General features: G+C 32.0%; 1 protein-coding gene across 2 annotated transcripts in view; it reads right to left on the minus strand.

Annotated features, from left to right (window-relative positions):
* LOC123700637 (neuronal PAS domain-containing protein 4B-like) overlaps positions 1-22,577 on the minus strand; it is a 101,299-nt gene that overhangs the window by 4,727 nt on the left and 73,995 nt on the right. For both annotated transcript variants that reach the window (XM_045647881.1, XM_045647882.1), the window contains 3 exons: positions 14,735-14,919; positions 10,273-10,379; positions 2,353-2,506 (listed from right to left, as the gene is read on the minus strand). In XM_045647881.1, coding sequence (XP_045503837.1) covers positions 2,353-2,506; positions 10,273-10,379; positions 14,735-14,919 — 446 coding nt within the window. The remainder of the gene's footprint in view (positions 1-2,352; positions 2,507-10,272; positions 10,380-14,734; positions 14,920-22,577) is intronic.

The raw sequence follows: 22,577 nt of genomic DNA on the forward strand, positions 1-22,577 counted from the left end.
TTATGTGTCTCTGCTCTTTAGCTATTCGTAATTGTATTTCAAAAAAAATATACCTAATTAGGTACCTTTTGTAACTTACACCAAACATCTAGTTTAGTGCACAGAGCTTGTGCCTGTGCCCTGTGGCCGCTGATTGTTTAGGTAAAGCGAACTGTCACCCACTCAGCTGATATTAATTTAGATTTACAATCTCGAAGCCTCCTACCGGCGATTAATTCCAATCTTAGTCACTGTATAATGAGCCAGTTACCGGTTAAATCTTGGCTGTCGGTGACATTAGGCGCGAACCCTGGCGATATTAACTCGCCTCTCATTAATACAACCGCTGCTTGTTCCTACCTAATTGATATTTATTACAAGCGCATATTAACTCGTGACAAATAGTTCGAGTTGGTCCAGCGTTTGAAAGAACTATGCTGCTATTAATATGAACATATTTGATACAATCTGCTTAGCTGATCCTTTATCGTAATGAGTTAGCTTTAGCGCGGTTCACTGATTGATTTTCTTTGAAAGTAGTAGGTGACCCAATATCCTTTATATCCTTATTTATTAGCAAATATTTGATTATGATCCTCACCCAAAAAATAACATAAGCATTCTTCAAATACAAGTTTGTTTTATACAAATAAAAAGAGTCAGTGTAAAGTGCTAAATACTTTTTTGTAATAAAAGATAGAATAGGCTTGAAGTAATAATGTGTTTCGCTTAAACAATGTTATCTTGCGAAGAGCAGAAAACAAACTAGATTCAATTCTCTTAAACGAGATAGCTGGAGGTGTAATTTTACAAAATTAGCTGGCTTTTCGCGTATTTTCGCGCTATAAAATACGGTCGAGAATAAAGTTAGCGGAGCGCCATCGATCAAACGCGGCGCTTGTTAAACACCGTTTCTCACATCACAACAATAGCCCTTTGCGAGCATATTTCAAACCATCGGATAGCAACATCGGTCGGCCGATCGGCTCGCTAGACGCGCTCTGACTTCATAAATCACCCCCTTACAATATTTATTCGCTGTATCTCTTACTACGAATACCCTGTGCCGATTCGTTTGTAAATCGACAGCTCCAATGTGAAACAAATAAGTTTTCGCACCGGAGTAAGTATGCGGTATTTCGAAACGTGAGTTTAGACTAGACAAGACCATAGTAGGGGGCCAGTGTTTACGCGAGCTCTACGTAGTCCGACGTCATTTTGTATTGATATCTCAATAGGGAAGTTTGTAAGTGACCGCTTTAAATTATGGCAGCAATTTTTCAAAGTCGAGTGTACTATACAGGCTGGTATAATCGCTCACTTAATAGAACAGTTTTAAAGCCAATTAGTTGTTGCAACGATGGGATTTTTAACATGAACATTAATCATACAAAAATGGTCAAAGGGATTATTTTACTTTGTAAAGGGCTATCAATAGAAGAAGATCTTTCTCGAAGATTTATACGTATATCTTACCTATTTCTGTACAACAGATGTAATTAGGAAGTTTCTATGTTTCTATTATTTTTATATATTTCATTAAGGTTACATCTAGTAAATAAATAGGTAAAAATAATTAGAAGAAACATAAAAACTTGTCTCATCTAAACCGGCTGCGTAAATAAAACTGTTTAGTTCGTTACAATACGCCACACAAGTTAAAAGCGTAAACATACGCTGAACAAATAATTCCCAAGAAAATTGACCAATTACAAGTTAATTCATAATTACTGTGTGCCGTACACACGAGAACTAAGCCCGTAATCATAATACCTCGTCGGCTGTTTACGATAAATACCATCATACCCTTTACTACACTCATGTGCTTTTATCTCAATTACAAGGCTCTAGGACGAACGATGTCTCTATAAGTTACCTTTACACATTATTCGATTTTGAAATTAAATACTTAAATAATATGAATGCGCATTCTATTTCTATTTAACTTATGTGTGTGACCATTATCAGTGCTTGGAATAATGGCTTAATAGCGAGTAATAGCACAATTTATTCATAGGTTTATTAAAGGTATAGACTATAGAGGATATCGTTTTAACTAGTTTGTACCTATTGTAAATTTTATTTCTACTATTGGGATTAATTTTGTATATTTTAGTAAAATTATTATCTATATTTCTTTAACTGCTATATGAATAAGGATTAATATGGCAATCCAGAGCCAGACTTCAATTTGATCCAGATCTACTTAATGGTGTATTTGCGTGAAAGATTAACAAACATTTTACACTATCATCATGATCTTACGCATTTATAACAATAGTATCTAAATATTCTAAAAAGAGTATAAAAAATAACAACTAGGTAACAATCTAACTTATCAGCTTTATAACATTAGCTCATTGAGAATCTTACCTCAACACCTGATTGGTGCATACAATGACAGGCCGCTGCGAGTTCTCCAAGTTGTCTTTGAGCTGCAGAACAGTATGCACCCAGAGGAACTGTCCACATCTCCTCTGCAACCGAAGCAGCGCTATGCACGATCTCTCTTGTTCTGATTGCGTTACTGACAAACAAATAGAAGACATTTTAATGTGTAATTGCGATTTATATCATTTTATTGGGAAAAACATAATGTTACATAACTTCGTATGTATAGGTAAGATGTTACCACTTGTATGTAAAGCTTTTTTTGAATGACAACATTAATTTCCGTTGCACAGCGAACCCATACATTTTATTATACAAAATATTCATATTTTTAATTTAGGAAATTGTTTTAGAAAAAAAAAATATAGGTATATGTAAAAATATTATATGAATTAGGAAATATAATTATAATCGGAGTATAATCTTCTTTGATATTATTTACAATAGCTCAACATAAAATGCTCTTATATTTACTTATGCGTTCTAGAACTAAACTAATCATTTCATAAACGTTAATTAATTCAAAATATACTTAATTACACTAGACAGGCAATACAGCAAGATCAAATCTTCAATGGTAATAAAAAATTAGGAATTGATTTGTTGAACGAGACGCAAACAGCTTTGGCACAATAAAACTAGCATAATATTCCTTCGCATTTTATTGCTATGTCTAATTGTACAGACAAAGGTTAAACGCCTAAAAAATCCATTGTCAGTATTGATATGAGAATAAGCAATCTCATGTTCGATTGAGTGTGAATTGTAATAATTGAATGGCTCTAATATAAGGCTATTGTTAATAAACAGATTACCGAGCTAAAGCTTAAGGCACACATCCCAAAAAGGTACGAACATTTAACAATCATAACAACCTGTGAACTTTTCAATTTACACTTTATTACTTTTAAATTAAAGTTGATAATGGGATATGAGTTGATAAATAGTAGATGTTTACATTTTGACAATGATGTTATGATAGTAATTTACGATTGCCAGAAATGGTTTGTGGGCTGACACGATGCCTTATATGGAGGACACTGATCAGCTCAGGTATTCAGTCAAAATGTTTACCTACTGATTGATAAGGTGCGTTTGGTATTGACACCTTATTAAACTGCTTTCCTACTTTTAATTATATAACTTTAAATTACGTCTTATAAAATCATTACTGAAATTAAAATAAAAATGAAATAAAAATTGAGACTACATTGTTCAAAAAATCAATGCTTGCTCTCTATTCCCTATTAGTTAAACTATTAATTTAAAATGTACATAGATATGAATTACACTTGATAATTAAATAATATAAATGCGAGCAATTACAACACTCCCATACACTGTAATTAATCGGTTTAATAATTAATGTTTAGTTATACCTACATATTCTATTCTCATACATAGGTACATAGGTATTATAGTTTATCTATACAGTCGTTATAAAACATATATCTTAAGAAGTATGGGTTTTCCTTAAATATTACCGTCGCATAATATCCTCAATATTATGCAACGTATGACTAAAATTATTATTATCATATTATATACTCTATATAGGTACTACTATAATTATTATAATTCATATTTTCCGATGTTTTTAGATCTAAGTAAAATGAAAGTAAATGAATACCATGGCTTATTTCTTACACACAATACTGATAAATTAAATGGAATTTGTGATTGAACTCTCATTCTATCATTTTAAAATGAGAGTCACACAGAATATTCATGCAAATTACACGGTAATTAAATCCAACAGTGTTTATTAGTATTAAAATATGAAAATTTTATTACATGATTGTATCATAAATCACGGAACAAGCAGAAAACGGAATGAAATATTACAATCATTCTTTCTTTAAAGGGATACTGTAATTGAATGATATATTTTCTTTATAACTTAATCTCAGCGCGAACTAACTGGGAATGACAAGGAGTTTAAATAAAAACAACTTATAAGGTGCGTTTTAAAGATTAATGATGGGTTAATAAGTCACAAACACTGATTACTTCAAAATTAACTTTATTTCTAAGTAAAAATACCGGGAACACATAATGTCACAGAGCAGAGAGAGACCATAGATTATATTATACACAGTAAATGGAAGGCACGCAATTTAGAATAACACAGATAATAAATAAATTTACTTTAACAATTAAAACTGAGAACTCATTGTGTTAAAACTTGATTTATTCATAATAGGAGTTTTTATATAACGTGATATATATAACTCTTTTCTCACTTCTCAGAATAGAGAGAGAAGATTTCTACGAGTATCTTAATTTGTGGTTCAGTTTAGATTATCAACGCTACCACGACTTATTTTGCACACTAGGGTATAATGATTATGAAACAAAATAATGCTTTATATGATTGCTCTAGTAGTTAAGAAAATATAAATTATGAAACCAAATCAAAATATCTATTCATACATTACAGACTCACGAATATCTGCATCCGTAAAGTTATAATTAACACGATCATATAAATCAATATATAAAATATGAACCCAATTAGTAAAACAAATAATTCATTAGCAGTTACAATATGTTTTAGGTTTCGTTGCATGAAACCTTACTGCAATAAATATGGAGTGCCCTGAGGTCACTATTAAATATATGCATTCTATTTGCTTTGCAGGACATCCGTGTGGGCTTGGGACCTTCGAATTAATTGCAATTTAATCACTATTTTATACAATATTGTTTAAGCCATTTATTTTGGAGACAACTGTTAAATGGGTGTTTACGCCTCCTCGATTAAGTTACGGGAGTGCTACAATAGAATCGTTTAAGTAGGGGTTTAAGTAAAGGTAAAGAAAGAAGGAATAAATAATTTTATTTAATAGGAAGTTAGAAAGGAATGAATATCTTTTTCTTAGCTTATCCTGCACAACAAGTTTTTTAATTCCCTGAAAAAGCTTAAAGCTTTAAAGCTTAATTTTGAACAATAAGCTTTAAAATCAAACGAACAACAATACCGATACAATAGCACAATTTGAACGAAGATATTAAAATTAAACAGATAGCAAGCATTCAGTAGGTCTTAGTCAATTACCTATAGAAATTTAGAGGTTATTTTTGAACAATTGTTGTTCAAGAATCAAAAGAGATCTCTAACTGTAGTTTAAATGAACTTAACTTTATAAATCACACAAAATGAATAATGCAACAATGTGATAACTGCGTTAAAACAACCGACTTCAAACTTGCACTTGCAACATTTACAAATACAGACAAAAATGCTCATAAAATAAAAACTACTGGGCCTATCCGAATAAAAATTTTATGGGACCAATTCGACACCATCCCGAACAACCTCGAACAAAAAAAGAATCACGTAAATCGGTTCAGAAACCTCGGAGTAATCGGTGTACATACATAAAAAAAAACATACCGGCCGAATTGATAACCTCCTCCTTTTTTTGAAGTCGGTTAAAGAATTAAACATCTCTATAATTAAGTGTCAAGCGTGTTTAAGTGGTTTAATAGTTTTCGGCAAATACATTGTGCGATGATCTTCGAACTAAATTACATAAACATATAATTAATGTAAATTTTATTACTTTAATTATTAAAATATCTAGATAACATTGGATACTTATCGGAGGTGTAAATGCAGTGTAATGAAATTTTATGCTAATAGTTATTGGAAATCAACAACAAGGCGAATATCTTATAGCATTACTTATTAAATGGCGTGCGACAAAACGTATTTAAAGAATGCTATAAATCAATCGCTGTTTATTCTATTAGAATTAAAATAATGAATACTAGTTTTTATTAAGTTCAACCATATTCGTTGTATTATATAATTATTTTATAAAAATTAAAAATGTATTATATTTACCATTATTTGTTTATAAACTGAAGCTGTCGCAAAAACAACCGGGATTCAAAAATGTCAAAATAATTTGCATAGAATAGAAATTCATGCATAATATAAAACGGGTGATAAATAATTATGTAATTTTCATCAGGAACGCTTTTGTTTTATAATTGCTAATTACTTTTATAATAATTTTACTAACTCTCAGGCTATAACTTGTATTAAGTGTAATGCTGTTAAACTAAATATACCTACTCATTCTACAATAATATAATCTAAACTGACCCATAAGATTGCATCGGATACATCATAAAACCACGACTGTTAAATATGTATAATGCATTCAAGTAAATAAACGACTTTCTTATTCTTAAGATATCGAATTATTAAGATTATAGAGCATGCACTAAACTTGATACATGAATACTCTGTACCGAAAACTAGTATTATTCACTTGGAAAACGCTGCTGCATTTAAATTTGTACCTTATTGCATTGTATTAAGGGCAGTATCTGAAATGCGTAGGAGTAAGTAGATTGCGAAATAGTAATAAGGGCTCAGATAGTTATTTGTGCAATCTTCAATGTTGGTTTTAGATTCACAGATTGACGACTCAAGATTGCGGTTTACTATAGCAAATGTTTATCCTCTATAACGTATTATACGCATGCAAAGTAGTTGATTTTTGAGCTGTTTTCGTCGGCCTACGCCAGAGCTTGCATGTATAAATCATAAATGCAACAAAATAAGTAATATTTATGGGCCTTGAACCAATTATCAAAAAAAAAAAAAACCTTGAATGCAATTTTAAGGGAATAATGGGCAAGATTTTATTGTTATCTATTCTTGTGCGCTACGCTTTAGGACGCTACGTGGTGCTAAGCTTTTGCCTGCCTTTCAGTTATTTAAAAAAGCAAGTAGCAACGATATCTGTATTCTTTATAAAGAAAGTAAACAGCACGACCGTACGATGCGATATACTGTACATATTTTGAAATTATATTTTGCCTATACAACTAATATTAAGTTGCCTATCTTCATTTAGAAATGAATTAAAGGAATTGTCTTAGATTATGGATTGGTCTCCGCGCGCGCTACGACTAGATACCGCCGGCGTACTCGAAAAATGCGGCAACTAAAAGTACGCCGAAATCGGCGTACCCGAGCCAGTCGTGTCACAAGCATTGTGTGGAGAGGGCGTACCGATAGTTTCTAAAGATTTTGGACAAAACCTGAAGTAAAATGCCTGTTTGTGCCATAAAACTGTTTAAAAAAAATACAACAAATAATAAGAAAGACACTGGGATTACGTACCATCAGGAATAATCGTATTATTCAATATTTCACCTGTACTTTGAAAATGTTGTTTACGAAAATACGACGCCATTTAGTGTTGCCGTACTGCATATCCCAAAAACACACTTTTAATTTGAACTTATTTTATTCATAATGTTTTTTTTTTCAATACTATTACTAACGTATATTATAAAAAAAATGATAATAACAATAATTTATTTCTGTTTAACCTTGTTTAACTGACTCATATATATATGTTATTTTTTTTATTACCGCTTTTTTACTTTTAAACAACCTTTGTGATAGTATAGTGGCATCGCAAGTGGATTTGAGTCACATGTTCATGGGTTCGATTCCCGGCAAGGCCAAAATGAAATAAAAATATTTTTCAAACTTCTTTCCAAGATAGCCCATTTCCCATTTATGGGGTAAAATTTATGTAGCTGGCAGTACAATTCTTCGCACACACTAGCGTCCTTACAAATCGCCTTACACACACTACAGAACTGAGTTGCCGCACTCACGGAGCTATTGTTTTTAGGTGGAGCGGTATCTAGTCGTAGCGCGCGCGGAGACCAATCCATAATCTAAGGGAATTGTATTGTTTGCTTATGTGATTGAGTTATGGTTACCTATCTTATATGGAAGAATTGTTAATTGATTGAATGTAAAAAATGCATACTGGATAATAATGTGTGATATGTTGCTAGATTGTTGATGAATTATACATTGTATAAAATGTAATAACAGTTATAATAATAATTGTTAGTGCGCATTCATTTTTTTATCATGAAGAATTATGACACTTCTATTATCAACTCTATGGTCGCGTATTTTGAAAACGTTCCAAATTTAAACTTCGCTCCTCGATTTCTGTCAATTATCAAGTCACGAGTCCTTTGCGAAATTGATGTTCGAAATTCAAATTTCATTTTTCCCGCGCTATGAGATTAGAGTTTAAAATTCTTTGTCCATGTTTTGGCGCTAGTGATGTAGTAAGTTTGTTCGATTTAATCGCTCACGTAGAACGAGGTAAGCGTTCACACACGAGCGTCACGCGCGCTAAGCGTCAACTACACTTTCTCTTGGACGTGAGGGGTTGAAGGATAGATTCATTTAGTTGACACACATTATTAGTATTTATTGGTGTTACGTTTGTGGAAAGATAAACAGAACATGTGGTTTGAGAATATGTAACAAAATAGCAAAAAAAAAAATGGAATTTGCACATTGTAATTCAAATATTTTGTATTACGTTGATATATTATAAATTACGTATTGTACATGGAAAACTTCTATGTTTGTAGTTCTTTATTGAATAGTTTAAAACCTTTGTGTACACATATCCTGTTTTGCCAAATAATGTTTGATTGATATAGAGCCAGCAAAAAATGCTACAATTCATATCCATATGTTTGCTCAAGGAAAAGTTCACGTTCATTAATCATTAAAGTATTCTAATTGCGGTCTATTCAGGTCACAAAGGTACGATTAATCACGGATTATTGGATAAATGCAAAGCGCTTAGGAATCTTATAGTCGCTTACTGCTAACAGATTGATGTATTTTAATGTCAGATGCGCTTCTGTTGATATTTTATAGAATGGGTACCGGATTTAGCGTATTTTGTGCTTATCCTGGTAGATTTGGTATGCGAAATAACTAGGTTAAACCTCTAATCTATTATATATCTAAACAATTTAACATTATAAGCACACAGATGTTTTATTAGTTAAAAGTTAAATCGTTGTGGTATGTAAGTATTTTTCATTTGGATAACATCTATATATAAGTACATATAATAAATCTGTAGAAGGGTCAATTCTGTACATTGAAAATATTGAAAAAATAAATAGCAGCGGGTGTTACTGGATGGATACCAAACCCAAATATGTGATTAAAAAATTTTTTGTCTGTCTGTCTGTCTGTCTGTCTGTATGTCTGTCTGTCTGTATGTTCAGGCATCACGTGAAAACTAACGGTTCGATTTCGATGAAACTTGGTATAATTATACCTTATCATCCTGGGCATAAAATAGGATACTTTTTATCCCGGAAAAATACGCAGAAAAAAAAAATCTTAATTTTTCTTAAATTTTCCGCGCGGATGGAGTCGCGGGCGGAACCTAGTATTTAAATAAAATGACGAATTGCTGCGCATATTTTATCATTTCATTTGTTTGAAACGTAGTTGGGTGTAAGATTTGACTGAAATAAAAATGAAATATAGCGAAGCTTATTACATAACTTAGACATTCAATTACTAATACCATTAATTCTCAACGTGTAAACTTTCTGTTCACCTTTCTTACCTGCCCTTTAAATAAATGTAAATCCTAATAATTGGATGGTACAAAATAATAACAAATTGGAATAATAGCGTCGCTTTGTATCGATGAAACCGATTGGTCGAGGAACGTGGTCTAACATTTTACCAATGGGATTGTTTAAATGGTAGTAAAATAACGTGGGAAGCTTTGGAAAATGTATAGCGATGTAAGTATTCTTATATGGTAAGTATGGTGAAGTAACGAAGTATAAGAAAGTTAATCGTTTACCTTAATAATATTAAGCTAAGGGTAAAACAGCTTTATAGAGAATTTTCAAAATTTTAACAAATATTTTATAAATAATCTTTAAATATATAATTTTTAGGTTATTTTATATGTATCAAATTTAGCGAAAAAAGCTCCACATTTAAATTCGGTACCAATTTCATTTACGTGAAAATTAGCCTTATATACTTACACATCGGGAAAGTAAACTAAGAAAACTTACTCAATCGATGTTTGCTCTGGGCCTCCTTGCAGCATTCAGGATGGAGAAGGTGGTACCAGCTCACGCCGTGCAGTGAGCTCCGATCCCATCCCAGGTGCCATTCGCTACTGGACATAAACACAAATTTCAATATATTACAATACATCTTATACTTAACTATGCCCCGCGGTTTTACCCGCGTTGCTCCGCTCCTGTTGGTCTTAGCGTGATGATATATACCTTACTCGATGAATGTGCTATCTAAGTCTAACACCGAAATAATTATAATAAGTAGTTCCTGAGATTAGCGCGTTCAAACAAACAAACTCTTCAGCTTTATAATATTAGTAGATATAGATATTATAGCATGTGCTATGTTAAGAGTATGTATATTTGCGCGCAAGGTAGTGATTTTATGGTAGAATTTTTGGCAATGAATAATGAAGAAACTAGAGTGTGATACTTATAGGTTACTTTTTATCGTGGTGAAACATCCCATGGTAATTTCCTTAGGCGGGCGAATACGCGGGCAGAAGGTACCTAAGTTTGTATACAAACCTTAAATTTAGGTCATTGACTTCCACAACAAAAGTATGAATGCGTTAGGGCTCTCGCTTTTAAAGGCGTACTTTTACTATATAATATAATATACGTACGTATATTTATAATGGAAAGTCTTATGTTAATTAGGGGTACTTAAACAGTCAGCAAGTAATCGTTAAATACATTTATAAGGTACATCAGATTAGCTACTTTTACGACATTAAAGACGTGGAAGTCGTAGGAAAAGTGCCAGTCAATTTAATAATATTTTTACAATTAGGTCTATGATAAATGAATATACAAAATGACGTTAAAATTTGCCTTTAAGTGTACATTGTTTTCTACAAAATTATAAGAAAACTATCAATTCACTCTACATATTATGCCCAAAACGTATGACGTAGCAGATGCAAGCGCCAGCTGAATAGAAACTTATTAATAAAATATCCTATCGATTTCAAAGCAAGTCGGAACTAATCTGAACAGAACAACTGACAAGGTCTCTGTGATTGATCGATTATATGACCCAAAACGAATATTTGTTTTGCCGTGTCAAGTACACTTTAATTACATTTATCATCTCGTTGCCGTCTACATTCATTGCATACGTTCGGAAATTTTAATTAAGGAAAGTTTAATACAGTTTCGAATGAGTTAATCAGTTGAACCTTGTACGTAAGTAAGATGTAAATTTACATTTTAAAATGTTGCTGTCAATGTATTATGGCAGGTTCTTCTAAAATAACCTTTTCAGTTTTAGTTACTTTTAGAAAAGTTGTTTCTTATAATAACATTTAAATAAGGTTTATTTTTTTACAATATTATCAAGAATGTTAATTTTTGTAAAATGCTATGATGACAACGAAGCTTTAAGTTTTTGAAAATCATAATTTAAATAAGACATCTCTACAACACGCAACTACAAAAAATGTATGATTGCAAGGATTGCAAATTGATTATTTCGAGTTAAGTAGGATTCTTGACATTGCGATTGTATTATTGTAAGGTGTATTTGTTTTATAATTACCTTTGAAGTATTGTCGAAAGACAAATAAATCTCACAATATGTCGTATCCGTGACCTCAATTCATCGAACCCTCGACTTAAACTTAAGATTAATGTAAATATAGCATTTGAACCAAACACTAAAGGCAATAAAATTACAATTCAATAGATTTTAGTCAATTTTCATTGTAGAGATAATTGTAAATTTATCACCATCGAATAATATCGCATCTTGAATGTACGATAATAAATTAGTTAAGCTGTTTGCTTTGTATTAAGTGATAAATACGAGAAGAACCGCGATTAAAAAATATTAAAAATAAGAAACAGACGTTCATTTCTATTAATATCCGTTCAAAATATTAGACTCTACAAATCCGTCTGGTTTCTCTTTGAAAGCGACAGGACATTAAACATATTCTGATCGAAAAATGTTTATAAATTAACAGATAATAGATTGAAACATACGTTAGGATTTAAATTGTAAATAAGTTTAGCGAATCGCTTCATCAATTATTTGGATAGATTTATACTTGATTCTTCATTGCTTGGCAATATACAGCTCATTTCGTATTCAGCAACATTTGAATTACCCGTGTAATTTATAAGGGCAGACGATAACATCCATGATATACGTTTGTATTATTTGTTCCGTATTAATTACGGTTTTAGGTCAAATATTCACACCAAAATCAGAAAGCAATTCATCGATAGTTTGGCAAATGGAACGAAGATTCTCCGTTAATAACTTGCGAAATGGTTAATTTATGTTTCTGAAATAACTCCATAATGTATTGATAATTTTCTCATCGCAAAATCTAAGCTAGATGTTAAAAACAGTACAAACTGTTATGTTAAAATGTAAACAGTTTTTAAGCTATATCAATATTTCTCTACGAGGTTACTGTTAGAATCAAAATCCTTATTTAAATTATCTTGTAAATGGTGTGATATAAAGCAACAATAGTTTCATTTTAATTTAATTTGCTAATAATATTTTAAAATTGCGATTTTATTCAAAATTAATAACACAAGTAAAGAAATCGATGACATTCATCAATTTCTTCATCAATCATTAAACATTATACTTTTGCTCTACACTCTACAGTAAAAGTAATCATCTTTATCGTTTAATTAATACGTTATACAAGAGGAAAATGTCTAAATTGTAATAGACATGGCAACACATGACAGCGCGATGGAATATGGACATGCCCAGTATGTATGACATACAACTGCGTTGATACGCTCTTTGCTGGACACATAAATTACTGCAATATATAAAGCTGGTAACACATTTATCGGGAATTTGTATTTTTGACATTTTTAAGGTAATGATGTAATTACTACTATACGTTGAAGAGTGGAGAGTCTGATAAGAATTCTGTGACCCAATTACGCTACAGAGCTTTTTCAAATTTATTTTTGCCTATTATAAAACAGCTTTTAATTAATAGATCCATTGTTTTAACGAACACTTTGATCTATACGTTGAATAATAAGATAGAAACGGAATTTTACCTAAGCCTTAACCTTACAAGTAAATTATTTTAAGATAAAGAATTATGTATTAACTCAAAACATAGTAGTATTACAAGGAAAAACCGTATCTATATAAACATCACTTTCCGATTATAGAATTCCCGATAGTGTAAACTCAACCCACATTGCTAAGACACTCGAGAGCTTGTATGTCTGTCATTGTATGCAAAGTTTGTTCGCTTCCGAACAGGTGACGAGAGCTTTTCAAAACAAACATATAACCTGCAAGGTCTGTTTATTAAAAACTGCGCTTAATATATCTTGTTCTGGTCATTGTAATTTGAAGGCACTGATTGTAGCTAATTAGTAATATAATGATAACAATATGGACTTTTAAAATCGTCAAGTTGTGAAATTACCAAATTATGACTTGATACGAGTGTATTATTTATATCATAGTGCTCAAACATGTGAAATTTAATTTACGTTCACCAAATATTAATTTATTGCACACATATTTTATACGTATGACACAAACACGAAATTGAATATCTTTATTCACAGTATAAGAGCGAAATCACAAAATGACAACGCGTTTTGAATAAATATTGTGTTAAAGCTGTTAAATATTGAGTTATAAGTACGTAAATACCGCTGCCACAGGCTCTACTGGACAACTTTACGTTGGGCATTACTTTAAATATGTTATCTCTTCCATTGTGAGTCGACAATGATATTCAACATGACAGATGCGCTGGCTGCCCGCGCCCGGCTAGTGACAAACTCATCGGACCACTGTTTACCATTGCATATTATCTCAACTTCTCTTATTATTTCGTGCCATTGAAAACGGTGACGGCATGAATATGAAACGATTCAATAGAGACGTTGTCATACATCTGCCACGCTTGATGGACAGTAGCGGCTACGCATCGATAAGTTCTTTGTGAAATACATATATTACAGACTAGGATATCTATGTTGTTTGTCAGAACGTAAATATGTTTCCCACTCTGCCCTTGGTCTTTTGTTTCTATTGATCAGGGTCTTCTTTTCATGATTATGACCTTAATATGAAGTATTATTGCGAGCGAAGATATTACAATCATCACCTTCGCAAGGTAACGAAACAAAGCTGAGGTGCTCGTACAAGAGATTAATCCTAAAACACTTTGTGACCTTCTGTGGCAAATGGATTCGATGTTCGTGCGATGAACATGAAATTGTCCTATTGTTTTATTATTGCTCTTGTAAAATGAACTAGGAAGTATATATCAAATTGTAACTAATATGTTGTTAAAATTTACATGTTGTTTTGTACAGGGGACATTATAATAAATTTTAAATGTTTAAAATGTAAATTATGTGGTATATATAACAAAAAGTTTATTTTGGATAAGGTCCATATCCATTCGCGTGTCTCGGGCATTGCCAGCTTGGGGGGAACACTTACTTGGTGTCAATGTGCAATATCTTCATGTCCATGGCATGCACGGTGGTGAAGACGTTGGTGGCGCCATGCACCACGCACTCGCGCGTCTCGGGCATGGCTAGCGGCGTGCACGACGCCAGGAACACGGGCTCGTTGCGGCTGCATAGCGGGAGATATGACACGTAGTGTCCTCGGACTAGCACCACCTACAAAAAATGTCCATGATTTAGTAATTTGTAAGTTGGTGAGCATGTAAGAATCGAGACAGAAGAAAAAGACAAAATGACACTACACGTAGGTAACATGAATATTCGAAGAAACGCTGTGCAATATATTCCTTAAGATTTCATCATCATCATCAAAAGCTCTTGCCCCCATAAGTACAATGCTTTCAAACACATTTCAAAGCCTCCACATCCAAAACTATAAAATATCGATCACAAAGGCTCACATTGCGAAACAAGTGGCAGCCGAAGGTCACCCGTGCCAAATGGTATTTCTATTAACGTTGAACGACGTTCAACTCTAACCCGAAACCGAAGTCTCGGCAGGGGCGTGGCGCTTTGACATTCTTCAAAGTTTTAACAACAATAGACCGATAAGAGTCACAATAGTTCACAGTTCAGCCGCTCACTGGTGTAATCTCCGGGTATGCGCAACCTTGATATATTTATCGAATTGAATAACTTATCCAACAATATCGCTTACACAACGACAATAAATCTCAGCTTGAGTGGATAACTGTTTTAAACTATGGGTTTAGTGAATTCTGACGTGAGAAATATGATCTAGGGTAGAGCTTTACGCTACATGGGTTAAATGTTAGTTTATTTGGAATGGTTTTTAAACAATAGCTAAATACTAATTATAAATTATTTTAAGGATACTGAAATCAATATTTTACATCGAAGGCCGTGTACGCGGTCCGTGCGCTGTTTGGCTCAAATATGTGATTTTTCAAACCAGATTGTCCATCAACCACTTATCTTACAAACATATGAATTACTAATAATTTTAGGGAATTTTATTGTCTATATAGTTAGTTAAGAGTTTTTTTCAATTAATACAGTATTTGTGAATACCATCAAGTTAACTGAGCCGATGATTACTTGATTTCACTTTTAGTGTCAATTTCGAAGCTAAAAATATCTGAAATTGCTGACAGATCTAACACACATTTTTTTTAACTAACTGCAAAAATCCTTATTAAAATAGTTAGTTAAAAGATTTTTTTAATTTGGACTCCTAACTTACGAAATTAAAATCCGAACAATGTGAATTTTTTTAGAAATTATACTCGACAAAATGATTATTTTCACCAAGATATTTGACTTAGTTGAATATAATTTATACATATTGCAATAAAAGAACGTATTACTTATAAGATAAAATTTAAAAAATCAACTAAGGTACCTCTATTATTTTTCTACAATTTTTTTTAAAGTACTATAAAACACTGCGCGCGACCCGATTAAAATCAGTCGGCAGCGAGCCTTCCCAGAGAGAGGACATGTTGCTCGGCGCTCTCCTGTGGACCTATGCTGTTCATAGTAAAAGGATAGCGCAAGCCGCGATCTATCGTAATAGATCGCGGAGATTTTGACTTGCGTTAAATTGAATAAGCGCTCTTAAGGAAATCTTAAAAGTTTCTTTGGAATAGGAAGGTATTTTCAAAACAACTATTTATATTTGAAGTGTAGGTAAAATAGTTATTTAGGCATCATATATAAGGAAGATCTATTAACAACAATTTTTTTTTATATAAGTAAGTAACATCTCTTTAACTTTTCTTTATTTTTTATAATTTTAACCTCTTAGTCTCACTTTTTTTGCACAAAAATATCTGACGTTTACGGTTGCGTTAAAAAAAGTTAAAACGTATTTAAACCGTTTTATAAACTTATGGTTTCGTTATCATGCCCATTGTGCAACGGATCCACAAAACTATTTATAACGAAATGTATAATAACAATAATTAACACTCAATAACAGTTTCTATCAAGATTTATACGTCGATTCCTTTCGAAGATTAAACTCGAGAAGTCGAGACAGAAATGTTAGCGTCAACGCTCCCCGCCCACAAACACTGGTAATGACGGGTATACGGATACGAATCTTTACAGACAAGATATTCGTTTATTAATAAGGCTAATTAAATTTGAACATTGGCACAATTAGAGCTAGAATTTGAATCGTTTAGAAGTGCGTCTCCGTTACAATCGGAGAGGCATTAGTTAATATTTTATGCTGAATTTTCTTTACAATGGTTTGTGACATAGAAGTTGCGATTTATGTATAAATTAAAGAAAGTCGAGAACATATATTATTGTTAAATTATTTTCTTGAATCACTTTACTGTCGAGGACATTTGACGTAAGCTGAGTTGTGGACTAAAAATATACCTCCAAGTTTTGAAGCATGAAAAAGAACATACAGTTTGGATTGAAATCTATAACTAGAATCTACTTTTTTATTATTCTCTATTATTACTCCCGTTTTTTATTTCGTTATTACTAAAAATAAACATCATTTGATACATAAAGGTGAGCTCGAACGTGTCTAATTGATTGTCATCTAGCGTGTAATGGTTATTGAGTTGTACGACAGTGTACCTATCAATCGTGACTGCCTATCAGCTATACCGAATTTAGCCAAGAACACAAACAGAGGGGAACAATACAACTTTCTACCAAAGATAATACTGTCGTGACCAGTCATGACCCGACGAATGACCAGCCAGCATTGATCCTGTCATGTTACTCTGATTTTGGCGTTTTCTAAACATCCACGTAATTTCAAGGTTCAGTGTATAATGGTCAGGACCGATGTCAATTCTAACAGTTATCTGTAGAATTGATTGTAATAGACTAATCATTTAAATGAGATTCTTAATAATAGCAAAGTTAATTAACATTAAATTATAGAGATACATAATAAACACGAATAAAGTAAAAATAATTTGACTATAAGTACACGATTGATCTAATTTGTGTATCATAATACTTTTCTTCTTGCCCTTAAAACGACCTAAATACCAAAGTGAAACTTCTGCTAATTTCCCTCCCCAAAAAAATCAAGAATATGATAAGTACTGAGCAGTAAGCAGTCATTCAATAAAAATATTCCAAAAGTACAAGTAAACAGAATGTCCAAACTTCACATATCCTTCACCCAAACGTAGTATAGTAACAATTTAGACGTGGTATCAATGTTAAAACAATAAAATATAACTTTGAATATAAAAGTGTGGTCAAAAGAGTCACGCTCGGCTTGGCGTAGTCACGAGTTGTTACGTCACTACTGTCAGATTGATTTTTACATGTTCTTCGTAACGGGTGAGGTAGGCCCGTTAGGGCTTCGTATTCGATAGGCCAGGAGACGAGGTATAAACCTGTAATACATATTACTAAATTGGGCAAGTCTTGTGGGAAAAAAGTATCGATTGATATGACTGATAACTGTTACTGAGTTTTGCTATCGGAAATCTTTTAAAATTACATACTTCAAAATAGTCAGAAATTATCAATAACATGATGAATTTGTTTGACAGACAGTATGTCCAGAATTTCAGCAAATAAATCTTATATTCTGCTTCAGATAGAGCCTTACAACAGACAATTTCTATGTGTCAATTTAAAATTTATCATTTTATAACTTGCTATATCTAACTCTACATGGATATACACAAAAACGGAAAAGCAATGACTTCGTGTTGTTTGTGTGAATTCGGGCAAGCTGCGCACGCGCATGGCACGCAGAGTGCAGACTGACTCACTTCGCGTCACGAAACTTATACAAAGTGTAGCTGTGTCTATCACACGAGTCTCGAAGGGTTAATGGCCGGTCTAGGTTTTAGCATTTATCTGCTTTTTGACGGTATTTTAAGTGATTTTGTTTTTGATTTTTTTTCTTATAAAATTATGCATCTAGATTATATATAACAAAACATAATAATATGTTTTGGGGGAAATTTTATGTGATAGCGATAAGCGTTTGACAGCTATAAATCCTGTTTGTAGGTATGATTAAAGCCTGAGCTTTGAGCTTTTTGATGCGGTGGTTGTAGCGCTCAATTCTTAGTGGAGACTATAACATAAAAAATGCTCCGTCTAGTATGTTTATTGAAAAATACGTAAAATGTTGTATTACAAAATTCAATATAAGATAAACAAAATCACTACAACAAGTCTAGATGTACAGATTGACAAAGCAAAAAACAAACGTATTGAAACGGTCACACATTCTCAATATACAATATGCAAATAATACATCTTAATATAGAGTACGGAGGCTCGCAGTTTTGTTATTACAATCAGTTAAATTTACATTTCATAAATAAATGCATCTCGGCTTACCCTAACGACGCCACACTGTTTTTGCTGCGGCTTAATTTAAATAACCTGGCACGCTTGCAAACGCGTGAATTTTAGTTTTACTTTAGCATTCTGTTCATTGGATACCTCATAAAGTGAAAGCTGTTTAATAAACTATTTACCTACTGCACTTTCAGGTATGTTAAATGGTTAAAATATTAATTTCGTGTATGGGATTTGAGATTGATTTATGTTTTGGTTATTATTTTACGCGATATTGTCATATTGAAGCCTTGCATAAGCTAATTGTGATATCGTTTCAATGTTTGGTGTTATGACGTAAACAATCTAAATTCAATTGCCGAGGTGACGAAAAATTGTCTTACACTGTATGACTCTTGCATATTTCTAAGATCAAATGCATCTGTCATAAGAAACTTTATAAGTGACTTTTCTAGAAGTTTATTTATGTTTTATTAGCAATCAAGATCATATTTATAAACTACAAATAGAGCTACTATTCTGTAATTACGAAATACATGGTCGCAATGCATTTAAGTTATAATTTTAATTGATCTCATTATCACAACCAGTAATGGTATATTACATAACAGTTCGTTCGTTTGCTTCGATCGTAAACTTTGCAGCAAATAAAACATGCCGCAATGCAAATATATATGTAAGTTTAGATTACCCTATTTTAATATTTTATATTCCAAGTATTTTTAATAACAACACTGCTTACTTCATTAAAAGCAAGTACGCAAGTTTTCAAACTTGTTTTTCATCTGCATTTAATAAGCAATTAAAATTGGTTATTGCTTGGTAGATTTATGTTAATTTTATAGTCAAATAAGGGAAATGAACTTTGTTATTTCTGTGGATAAAAAAATAAGACTATTTCAGTTTAACGTTCATAATAATTAATGGATCTATGCGGACATTTAAAATGTCGTAGTTTAAGCCACTGCATCTAAATTACTGCCTTCTACCAAATTATCATTATTTATTATGTATTCAATAATAATACATAAATTTCGCTTAACTAATTGCGAGTACTACAATCCAATTATTCACGTTAAATCGATATTGCATGAATCGCTTTCAAATCGTTGTTAATTACATACGATTTGAAATAACCCGTAAATTTGCCCATTGATCAAAAGTTTCAATACGGAGACATATCATTTGTTCGTGTTCTCACGGATGCTATAAAAATTGATCATTACGTACCTACACTCTTGAACCGCACGTAGGTATATTAATTCAAATAATGACTACGGATAGCATTTCGTCACTACGCGTAGAAAACACCAAATATATATAATTAGAGGTATCTATAAAGTAAGGTAATAGCATCTTCTTTAATTATAAAGGTCGGTATCGAAGGTGAGGTTGTGAAATTTTATTTTGTTTAACCGTGTATGATATGATTGAATATGACGCGTCTAAGAGGCGTGATTGTTTAGATATTTATGGGACATGGCCGTTTATTTTTAAGTAAGCGAATAATAGATTAAACGTGATTTTTAACAAACCACTATTGATAATTATTTGCATAATATTTGCAATGTTTTGATTGAAAAAAAATAACTTTGAAATGTCGGAGAAGTATGGAACTAATAATTAAAAATTAATTGATATATGTATATGTAATCACAACAAAACACATAGTAATTTATTAAACAAACAACATAAAATATACATTTAAATATAGGTAGATTACATCTATATTTAAACCGAGAACTCTCAGCCATTACTCCAATAAAGATTTCTTTCTCTCCAATAGAGATTGTCAATTTAACTTAATACTTTTGAACGGTCCATTACGCTACATAAAAAGTGATGACGGGGCTAACTATCCAGTTAATATTGCAAACTGTATTGCATTTTCCTTTTACAAACATTTGTAAGGACTTGCTACAGCTTAGTTGATTGTTTATTTATTTAAAATGGCAAAGATGTGCGATAACTTATTCTAAATTGAAAGTTCTTAGACTTGTATTGATATTCGTTGTTTTACTATACTCGAGATATTTATGTCTAAGGTATAGAATTTAATTTATATTCAATTTTACTCATTTCGTCATTTAAACAAAGGATATTTGTTTTGATGGTATTCGACAAATTCAGAATGGTTAGCTACGTAGGTATTTTCGCACATACTGAAAACATGGCTAGTTATATTTATTTACTAGCGGTCCGCCCCGGCTTCGCCCGTGGTACATATTCACGTTTTCTCTACATAAGAACCATCCTCGAACTTCAAGGAATATTATAAAAAAAGAATTAACGAAATCGGTTAAGCCGTTCTCAAGTTATGCGCTTACCAACACATTTTGGGATTCATTTTTAGTATATGTGTAAAATAAGTAATGTATTAAGGCGTGAATTTAACATGTTACCCACCCCGGATAGGTATAGGTATACACATTAGTATTATAATCATATTCATAATAGTCCATGCTCTCTATGTAGAGTTTTAAGGTCTCCCCTAAAAATATATATACATAAAATGTAGTCAGTAACATGAATATAATATATTCTATTTATCATGAAGAGTATAGACCACATATTATGATTTGGCTCATAATTGTGCAAGAGACGCAGTTCGGATCCACATATAACAATATATGCACCGCAATGTATTGCAAAGGAACGTTTTGCTCTGAGACCGAGCCGTTATTATAATATGGAATAAGATTAGTATATTGGAACCAATCGATGTACTGTTCGCAATGGAATATAGAACTGTTTACTATATGGGTATGTAACGTTTATTTGACTCTATAATGAGTTTTGTTTTGTTCCCACTGTTGGCAGCATTTTCTATGCAATATTGGGAGAAATACTAAATTATAGTGAATCATCTACGTACATGTAATATCAAAAAATCTAATATTAGGCATTTGAACCTAGAGTAATCTCCTTAAACTTTATGTTTATAACACCTATCTAATATTATAAAAATAAGATAACTTACACAAAAAATATTAGATCTATCCTATTGATAATTTTTTTGCAAACTATACGCGAAATCTAGTCTCAATACAAAAAGTCAAACAACGGCAAATTTAATGTAGCGCTTTAAATTCTATTTAATACTTCTTTTCATAGACCAAGTCGGAGTGCCCTGATCCCCGTTTAAATCTCGAGTTAAATGATTTAATATAGATGATAAGATATAAATATGTTGTGTCATGCTGACTGTACAATCGATCGTACATTTGAAGCAGTTGCACCAGTTTCTTTTGTCATTGTATAATGATGGTTAGCGATGTTTTGTGTGTTGGAATGTTCTTCGATTAGACTTATATGCCACATAGAAATGGATCATTCTATTTATGTGTTTTATGACTCGTAATACGACGTAATACGTTCTAATTTCGGTTATTTTTTCAAGTGCAAATGTTGATTGTATATGATATTGTGATCGATGGATGCGTTTGTGCTCTTGGTCTAATTTGGTTGGTAATTGATGAGGGAATGGTGTCATTTGACGTATTACGTGATCATATTGTCTAATTATGGGAATTACTCATAGATATTAC

The sequence above is a fragment of the Colias croceus genome, chromosome 20 (genome assembly GCF_905220415.1).
Source record: "Colias croceus chromosome 20, ilColCroc2.1".
Classification (NCBI taxonomy): Eukaryota; Metazoa; Arthropoda; class Insecta; order Lepidoptera; family Pieridae; genus Colias; species Colias croceus.